We start from the raw sequence: 9647 nt of genomic DNA on the forward strand, positions 1-9647 counted from the left end.
AAATTGGGAAAGGAGTACGACAAGGCTGCATATTGTCACCCTGCTTATTTAACTTATATGCAGAGTACATCATGAGAAATGCCGGGTTGGTTGAATCACAGGTTGGAATTAAGATTGCTGGGAGAATTATCAACAACCTCAGATACGCAGACGATACCACCCTAATGGCAGAAAGCGAAGAGGATCTCAAGAGCCTCTTGTTGAGGGTGAAAGAGGAGAGTGCAAAAGTTGGTTTGAGACTCAACATTAAAATAACCAAGGTCATCGCATCTGGCCCCATCACTTCCTGGCATATAGAAAGGGAAGAAATGGAAGCAGTGACAGATTTTATTTTCTTGGGCTCCAAGATCACCGCGGACGGTGACTGTAGCCATGAAATTAAAAGACGCTTGCTCCTTGGGAGGAAAGCTATGGCCAACCTAGACAGCATAGTAAGAAGCAGAGACATCACCTTGCCGACAAAGGTCCGTCTAATCAAAGCTATGGTTTTCCCAGTAGTAATGTATGGCTGTGACAGCTGGACTATAAGGAAGGCTGAGCGCCGAAGAATTGATGCTTTCGAACTGTGGTGCTGGAGAAGACTCTTACGAGTCCCCTGGACTGCAAGGAGGTCAAATCAGTCCATCCTAAAGGAAATCAACCCTGAGTGCTCATTGGAAGGACAGATACTGAAGCTGAAGCTCCAATATTTTGGCCACCTAATGCGAAGAGAAAACTCTCTGGAAAAGACCCTGATGCTGGGAAAGACTGAAGGCAAAGGGAGAAGGGGACGGCAGAGGATGAGATGGCTGGATAGCATCACCGATGCAATGAATATGAACTTGAGCACGCTCCGGGAGAGAGCGCAGGACAGGAAGGCCTGGCGTGCTGTGGTCAGGGGGTCACGAAGAGTCGGACACGACTGAACACCAAGATATTTTGGACTGCAACTCCCAGCACTCCTGACCATCGGGCTGCTGGCTGGGGCTGCCGGGAGCTGAAGCCGGAAGCGTCCGGGGAGCGCCGGGTTGCGGGAGGCGGCTCAGCGAGATCAGGCCTTTAAAGACGGCCGCCCTCCTACGGCCGAGCTCGTATGAGACTTAGCAGCGACGCTCTGCTCTCTGTCTCTATGGCTGGACCGGCCAAGGCGCTCATGGAGGCGGTCTAGGCATTTCCGAAGCCTCGCCTCCTTCCTTCCCGCTCTTCCTTTTGTCACATGACTAGCAGCCCCGGTGGAAGCCGGGACGGGAAAGTGGGTCAGCTGACCGGAAGCAAGGGGCGCGCGCACGCCTTCTGGAGGGTTGTTTTTTTTTTTAAACTGGATGCGGAAGGAGATTTTTCTCTGTCATGGAGCGTTGCGACAAGGCGGCCTTGAACGCTTTCTCGTCTTCCGAGGCCAGGTTAGAAAATTAAAATAAATAGGTTGGGGGGCGGAGGGGCCTGGAGCGGTCGAAGGAAGGCCCCCTTTGAAGGGTTTCCCCCTCAGGGCACACCTGCGCGGGTCTACTCAGAAGTAAGGCCCATCTAGTTCAGTGGGGCTTACTCCCAGGTATGGCCGTGTAGAAGTGTAAACCTTCGTCTGTCTGAGGAGGCCCAGAGTCGTGTGTGTAATTCAGCCTTCCCCAGCTGGTGCCCTCCAGATGTGTTGCACTACAACCCCCACCATCCCCCCTGGCTGGCTGGGGGGTGCTGGGAGTTGTAGTCCAACACATCTGGAGGGCACCAGGGTGGGGAAAGGTGGTGTAATCCTTCCCTTGGGCTGTACTCCCTCCTGTGTAAGTGGCTGTATATGTTTCAATGGCTGCCCCACTTAATTTATTTTTTTCAAGCCCCGCATATAGATGGTGGATGTGGTGGCTTCCCCCACCTAGAAAAAAATAGCATGCCAGGGAGAGAGGACTAGCTAGAACTCTTCTTCCCTCCTATGCTAGCTTTCTTCCTGCAAGGATGGGTTTGTTTCTTTTATTATTTTAAAACAGCGGAACATTCTGACTTGACAGCACTTTGCCTCGGGGGCTGAATCTACACATAGCAGATGTACTGTTATCATACTGTTATCATAACTGTTGGTGCCCATTGGTGTCATGTGTACCAGTGGTTGTGATAATGGTGTGATAATGTTATAACTGCTACGTGTAGATTCAGCTCTGCTCTGAAAAGCTACGCCCCAGGCAAAGTGGTGATAGGCACTAGCTTAGGCTGTGTTAAAAGGTGGGTTGGGCAAAGTTATGGAGAAAAACTCTGTCTCAGTGGCTAGTGGTGACCGAATGCATGCAACATTATTTGATGGGAAGGCGGGATTGCAAACTTTGCTAACTAATAAATAAATCTCTAGGTTTAGAGGCAGTATGTCATTTGTTGGGATGCAACAGTGGGAGGAGGTATTGCCATCATGCTGTCCTTATGTTGCCTTTTTAATTGATTTTGCTGTATGTATAAACTAGGGCAGAGGTGGGGTGTGGGAAAGTTTTCTTGGGATATATGAGGTGGAAAGACATAGAGGCAAAAGAGGGCTGTATTAAATATATGTTTAATTGCCCCCCCCTAAAAGTAGCATTTAAAAAAAGTTTCTACACCCAAGCCCCCACTATAATAGTGTAGTGGGGACTTAGTTGTGGAAACATTTTTTTTAATAGTACTTTTGCAAAAAAAAAAGGGGGGGGAAGCATATTTTACATGAAGCTTGTGCTAAATTTAGCCTGAGTAGGCTGGGAAACAGTGACAGAGCCAAGGTCACCTAGTGAGTTTCGTGGCTGAGCAGAGGTTTGAATCCAGATGTTCTCAGACCTAATCTGAATTCTGACCACCACACCTGTTCACTACTCCAAACCCACAGAACAAATGCTGTTCATTCAGGGCAGCCCAGAATACCTTTGTCTGTAAGCAGGAGGTAACCAGCTTGGGTCGGTTTGCAGGGGAGGGTCTAAAAATACTGGTTTGAAACTCAGGCTTGGCTAGATCGCTTTATTTTGGTATAAATAGCTAACTCAATGAAGCAAGTACTGGGCAATAGAAGCCTATGTAGAAATGAGCTGTCATAGGTGTGACACATTGAAGGTAAAATTCAGACATGACAAACCAAATACTGTGGTTTAGCTTGCCTAGTAGTCTTAAAGGTTTTGCTGCTAAAGTGTGCGTTCCTTTCTTAACGCTGTAGCAGTTAACAAATGCAATTTTCTGTTCGGTTTCAATGTTGCATCAGATTGTCGCCTCCGCCCATATGTGGCTGCCTGGACCCTAAGATCATCCTCAGGGGTCCTTCTCCAGGCCTATATTTTAAATCTCTGCATTGCTGCTAGGTTTTATTCTGGTTGTATTGTTACATTGTTGTTTTAAGCTTTTATATTTTATGTTGTTCTATGTTGTACTCTGTGGTTTCAATTTTTGTGAACTGCCCAGAGAGCTTCAGCTATTGGGCAGTATAGAAATGAAATAAATAAATTCTGAATCCCAAGCAAAAAAATTATTTGAACACTGTCCTTGTATATATTACTGTTGTCAGTTGTTTTGGTTAAGCAAGTGCTGCTAGATGACTTTGTCCTTTTAAGTCAAAGCAACTTGAGGTAACTGGAAACAAACAAATAAAATGACCATTGTTTCTACATGAAGTCTCACTGATTTCAATAGAACCCATGAGTGATAAACTGGGCACACACAATATCAGCCCTTTGCCTTGTCCAGCAGGCTGTAGCAGGTGCACTTTAATGTGCCTAGAGATCACTCATCCTTACTTCCCATTCATTTCAGCATAAGAAGCAGATTCACACATGTACTTGTTAGCACATTCAATGGTTCCTCCATTGAACTGAATGGAGCTTCCTGTATGTGCGGGCATGTCACTTCACACATGGATCTCTGAGTTGGGTCAGTTATGTGGCCACTAACTTATCCTGAGAGAGCTGCTTGATTTCTTATTAACCCTTTGGCAATTCTGGTTCTAATACTTGACAGGAATACAATTGCAAACTTGAATGTTAGAGTAAATATGACCTTGTTTGTAAACTTGGAGACTCTTTTAATGCCTTACAATGTGTTCATTAAATTAAACAATATGGCATATGCATCTCATACCACATGGTCCGGTACAAATTCATTTTGTCCACCAAAAAACATTAACCTTAAATCATTATCTGTGGAAAACTATAATTAGTGGTGATGCCAATTCAACAGTTCTTGGAAATATAGGCAACACCACAAGTGAATCCAGAGTTCCTTGACTATTTTTTAAACACATGAAATAACAATATGTATCCTTTGATAAACCATTGTTGGTTGTGTTAGATGACTTTTTGTTATTGGGTGTGACTTGTTTCTTGCAGAAGTGAAGGTTCCTTGGCCTCAACTCTAAGGACACTACTCTTCTTCACAGCTTTAATGATTATGTTGCCCATTGGACTGTATTTCTCATCAAAGGCATATGTATTTGAAGGTAATTTTCTTTGTTAAATGGCAGCTTTCTTTCCAGCTTTGCCTCTCTTTCTCTCAAAGTAAATACATTATTTAGAATTTCTGTTTTGATTATGCCATGGCATGTGCTAAGCTTAAATTAATTTGATCTTTGAATAAGAAAGGTTTGAATAATAGCATTGAGCACTGCAAATATTTCATTGAAGTATTTTGCAAGAACTTCAACAAAACACTGAAGGAGAAAGCATTTCTTTGCCTTGTTAAAATTGCTTGCACAATGTAAACCTTCTTTATAAGAAAGAAGTCCTGGTTTTGAAACCTTTCATATTCTCCAACTTCCTCATATTCCTTTTTATGACTGAAGTAGAGCAGCTCTCTCTTCATATAAGCCAAATGTTTTCTCTGATCTTTTGCAACTGGCAAATTGAGACAAGTACCTATTCCCAAATTTGCTAAAGTGAGTTTCTAAAGCTTCCAAATATAACTTCTTGTATGAAAAAGCTGTCAGAACATGGTTAAATTTAAGCAGCCTGCAAACTCACCATATCCTCTGAGTCATACAGTGGCTTTTAGGCTCTGATAAAGGAAGAATTTAGTCACAAATTCATCTGTTTTCTTAGGACATGTGGGATCAGCTTTCATTTACACTTCCATTGACAAGAGCCAGATACTGAGAATTATTGTGGGCTCTTGAATTATCTTCACTTTGTATGAAATCTGTGGACAGCAGAACTTTGTGACTTACTCAGTGGAGAAGTGTAATCCTGATTTGTGCACATAATCATAATAGTGGGCCTGACCCAATTAATTTTACTATGACAGCTAGCCGCTTTGATAACTCAGTTGCATTATAAGCATGATATAAATACTTAAATTTCTCTCTCCTTTAATGTTTGTTTTCCAAACATCAGCACTGCAGAATCTGTTACCTACTTTAAACATATTAAACAATTTAATAATTAATAAAAGCAGTGCAATAAAATTGCATAATTTGTATTCAGAGCTTCTGTTTGCTGCTTTATTAATAGGCAGAAAAATATTGAATATACCTTGAGATGATATAGGGCAAATAATCCTATTGTGTTTGTAAATGTTGAACATGGTAGGCTGTCAATACACTTAGGGAGCAATCCTATAGGGATAGGCAGCCACCTCTGAATGCAGGATGAGCGGAGCACGGAGGGGATCTTCTCTGTGTTCCGGCCGCTCTGCAGTCGCAGCTAGAGGGCCGATTTCAGCTGTCTAGCCATGGGACATCGGAGCAGGGGGGAGGCCGGACAACGCATAGGAAGCGTCGTACCAGCACTAGTGTTGAAATCCCCGGGATCACCCCCTTTTGCCCCACTCTGCGCTGCTCATCCAAGCCTGGAGCCTGGGGATGATCTGTGCTGCCTACGAGGCAGTGGGGAAGGGGGCAGGGAGGCGATTTTCCAGGAACTGACCTTGGACCGCAGGCTCTGAGGTTGGTTCTCAGAAACTGCACAATCCTCTGGCCGTTTAGCCACTGTCTAGTGGCCATAGGATTGCACCCTTAAAATACTAGAGAGTGCATGTGTTTTTCTTAGTAGGCAAAGACGTATCTTGATTTAAACAGTGCAATTGTACCCACGTCTCTGAAGTAATCGCATAGAGTATAAGATTGCTGCCTTAAGCATTGCTAACTTTCTGTAGATCGGTGCAATTGTTTGAACCATAGAAAACTTGGAGATAAAGGACATACAGGGGGCACTGGGTGAATTTTATAGACACAGAGGAAAGAGGAAGACACAATTCGTTTTAGTAATGTTTGATCTATACATACAGTCTTCTGCCTTGTGTTATGTTTTTTTACTTTGCATTTATTGCTACTTGATTTGGTTTTTTTTCTGTACTTTATTGTACTTGCATTACTGCTGTTAGGCACCTCGAGCACCATTTGGTGGAAAGGTGGACTGCAAATGTAACAGATACAATTAATGTTGTCACTGAAAAGATAATTTGGGTCCTAAGAATTAAAGGACGTGGGTTGATCCTGATTGCTTTTGGTTTCAATGATTCTCTCTTATATCTCCCTGCCCTCCCATTGTTCTTTCAGGAACCTTTGGAATGTCCACCCAAGACAGCTATTTTTATGCTGCAATAGTTGCTGTGGTTGCTGTTCATGTTGTACTTGCTCTTTTTGTCTACGTAGCATGGAATGAAGGCTCCCGGCAATGGCGGGAAGGCAAGCAGGACTAAAGTCGGTGTCACAACTTGACAGACAAGGGAATACTTACAGGGGTAGTGCAAACCCAAAGTGTAAAGTCTAATGATTTAGGCTAAAGCCCTAAGCTCTGAAAGTCTGTGTTTGAATAGGATAAGACTGGGGTGCATCTCCTCTTGTTCCCAGAAGTTTTTTTTTTTTAATGACAGCCTCAAAACAGTCATGAGCCTCAGAACTTGACAGGGTTCAGAAGACCACAAAGAGAAGCGATAGAGTACACCAGAAGGGGAATGCTCATGACCTTTCTGCTCTCGGGAGACTTCTTGCTTGCATAGTAGCCTGTCAAGAGCTACTTCGAAATCCGCACCTATATAATTCATAAAGTAAAACTTCAGAATCTCTGAGATTCCAGTGATGGTGTGGATCACAAATGGATGAAGTTAATGCGAAATAGATTTGATTCCAGTGTCTTCTAGGCGGGGGCTCAATTTTAGGAGCCTTGACTGGCACTAGGCTGCGTCTTATGGTTAAACACAAATGCTTGGGAGAACCACTTACCTTTTTTGATGGAGAAGCAATGATGATGTATGTCCCATCCATGACATTGTAAATTCAGTCAGTCTGTTTCCAACCTATTTCTGTGTGGTGGCTTTCAACATAAGATGTCTTTCCCTGCAAAGTGTAGAGCTTGTCGGTGCCATGATCTTGAAATCCAATAATTCTGTTACTCATTTCCAGGAAGCACTTTTCCTCAGCAATGGGACATTGTGTTTAATTTCTCAAGATGTGATAAACGTATCGCCAGTAACATTTACAAGAATTATGGTAATCTTATTAGGCAAACCAAAAATGTCTGTGTGTTGTGCATTGAGGCGTAACAGTTCATTTTAAAAGATTTTCTTGACTTGTGTTGACCTCCAACAACTTTGTAATGGTACCATTTCACTCTTGTCACCTTTTCCAGCATCTTGCAAAGAAAAGAGCCAGATGCTCACTGATGTGGTATTGCTCCTGTTTGGCATTGCTGCCTCAACTCAGATCCTTGTAAATAAATGGGCTTGTCGTATTGCTTATTGCGCTTCTGCAGTCATGGGCAAAATACGCTGGGGTGGATGTGAAACCCAAAGCAGGCATAATTGAATCCAACTTGAACAAAACAAGTGACTTGAATTTTTAATTTTGTTTGCCATTAATGTCCACTTAGTGTTGTTTTTTGTGAAATCACAGAAAAAGCCTTCCCTCTACCCCACTTTCATTGGTGAGACTGGGGCAGTGCTGCTATAAAGGATTACCCATACAAAAGCTCAGCTGAAATGACTGATGTGCAACCAATTGGTGAACCGTATCTATTTCAGTAGCTAACGTGAAATGTTGGTTAAGAACGTAGTTTTCCTTAAATTAACACCCAGCTTCCTGAACCTGAACTTCCTGAATACTTTGTTACCTTCCTAGATCTGATGTATTCAGATTATGTAGTTCCTAAGGGATGATTGCTGGGGTTCAAAATGCTTGAGGTGGTCTTCCTGTTTTACAGATACGAACGGGAAGCACTGGAAATATTTCAAGTCTAATGTTATGATGATGATGAAAGGTTAGCATCACTTAAGGGGTCTGTAAACAAGATCTACTTTTTCTCAAAGGAAGACTCCACTGTTGGGTAACGGCTGCTGCTGGCACACCGAAGAATTACCTCCTGGCCATTTTGAATTACAGATTTATTTTGTACAATATTAGGCTAAGATTTCCTTGTTCTCTCTTCGATATGAACTTCATGTTGTCTAGTGAATTCTGCTTTTTTAATAAAATATAGTCAGATATCACAAATTAATTGCTGTCCAATTAATTGTCCAAGCGAATGCAGATGTTGAAACAGTGACCTGGCTCACACGTAGCAGCAACCCATCGGTTTAAAAACCAATGGGTTGTGCGCAAGCAGGGAGAAGTGCCTGCCACTTCCGTTTTTACTACACAACCCATGTTCTGCTCCTTTGCAAGTTGTGGTGTGTGACGTCCGAATTCAGACTGATGGATTGTTTAGGGTTAAATGCTTTGTTGTTGGCTTAACCACTGGGTTGTTTAACCCCTAAACAACCCATTGCTCTAGGTTCAGACATCACGTTCATCAACCTATGAAGGAGCCTATTGTGGTGTAAATGTGGGAGAGGTGGGGGCACTGCAGGCAGCACACCTGCACATCGCCACTTGTGCATAACAAACCATCACTTTTTAAACCGATGGGTTGTCGTTATGTGCAAACAGGCCCAGTAGCTTCTGACTCATCTGCTACCCAGCATGTTCCAATTACTGTTTTATCGATATTACTGTAATGGTCCTCATAACTTTCTTTTTACATTGGCTGTTATGACACATTGTGGATTGATATCCTATTATTTAGTACATTTATATCCCACCTTTTTTCCTCTTGTAAGGAACCTAAGGCAGCTTACATGGTCGTCATCCTCTCCATTTTATCCTCACAGCAACCCTATGAGGTAGGTTAGGCTGAGAGTCACTTGCCCAAAGTCACCCAGTGAGCTTCATGGCTGAGTGGGGTCTAGAATCCATGTCTCCTGAGTCCCAGTCCAACACTCTTAACCACTATACCACACTGGCATTCATTGTGCTGAATTTAAAGTGTCTGAGCAAACTGGCCAGAGTTTGATGCTATCTGGCAGCTCTATGAAGTTTCAAGTTCTAGTGATTACTACACTTGTATTCCCTGTCCTAGGTTATATCCATGGTATGTCTTTGGAATAACTCTACCCACCAAGAATATATTTTCTTCAGATGAGAAATCAAAGAGACCCATGCTGTAAAGTTCATAGCATGTATGCAATACACTGACCAGGACAATGAATCGCCTTTTATGACTCTAGTTTTGTTTTCAGTGGTCTGATTCCCACATCATGATGATCCAGAATTGTTGGCTTACGACTCTGGCTTATTTTGGGAATGACACGCCGGAGACTCCAGTTCTGACATCACAATAGACAAACCATGGGCAGAAGACCTGTGGTTTGTTTAGCCATTCCCACTGGCAGGAGGAGCCAGATGGAAGCACAGGCATGCCCCCTGATCC

At 43.0% G+C, this 9647-nt stretch overlaps 1 protein-coding gene across 1 annotated transcript; it reads left to right on the top strand.

Annotated features, from left to right (window-relative positions):
* The first annotated feature begins 1275 nt into the window (after nt 1-1275).
* On the top strand, nt 1276-7641 carry VMA21 (vacuolar ATPase assembly factor VMA21). Its single transcript, XM_084813725.1, has 3 exons — nt 1276-1379; nt 4299-4408; nt 6461-7641. Exons 1-3 carry the CDS (start codon nt 1327-1329, stop codon nt 6601-6603), a joined length of 306 nt encoding a protein of 101 aa, XP_084669851.1. The 5' UTR covers nt 1276-1326; the 3' UTR covers nt 6604-7641.
* The last annotated feature ends 2006 nt before the right edge of the window (nt 7642-9647 follow it).

Source organism: Heloderma suspectum, chromosome 9, assembly GCF_057233095.1.
Source record: "Heloderma suspectum isolate Gila_16-S chromosome 9, 16-S_ref, whole genome shotgun sequence".
In the NCBI taxonomy this organism is placed as follows: domain Eukaryota; kingdom Metazoa; phylum Chordata; class Lepidosauria; order Squamata; family Helodermatidae; genus Heloderma; species Heloderma suspectum.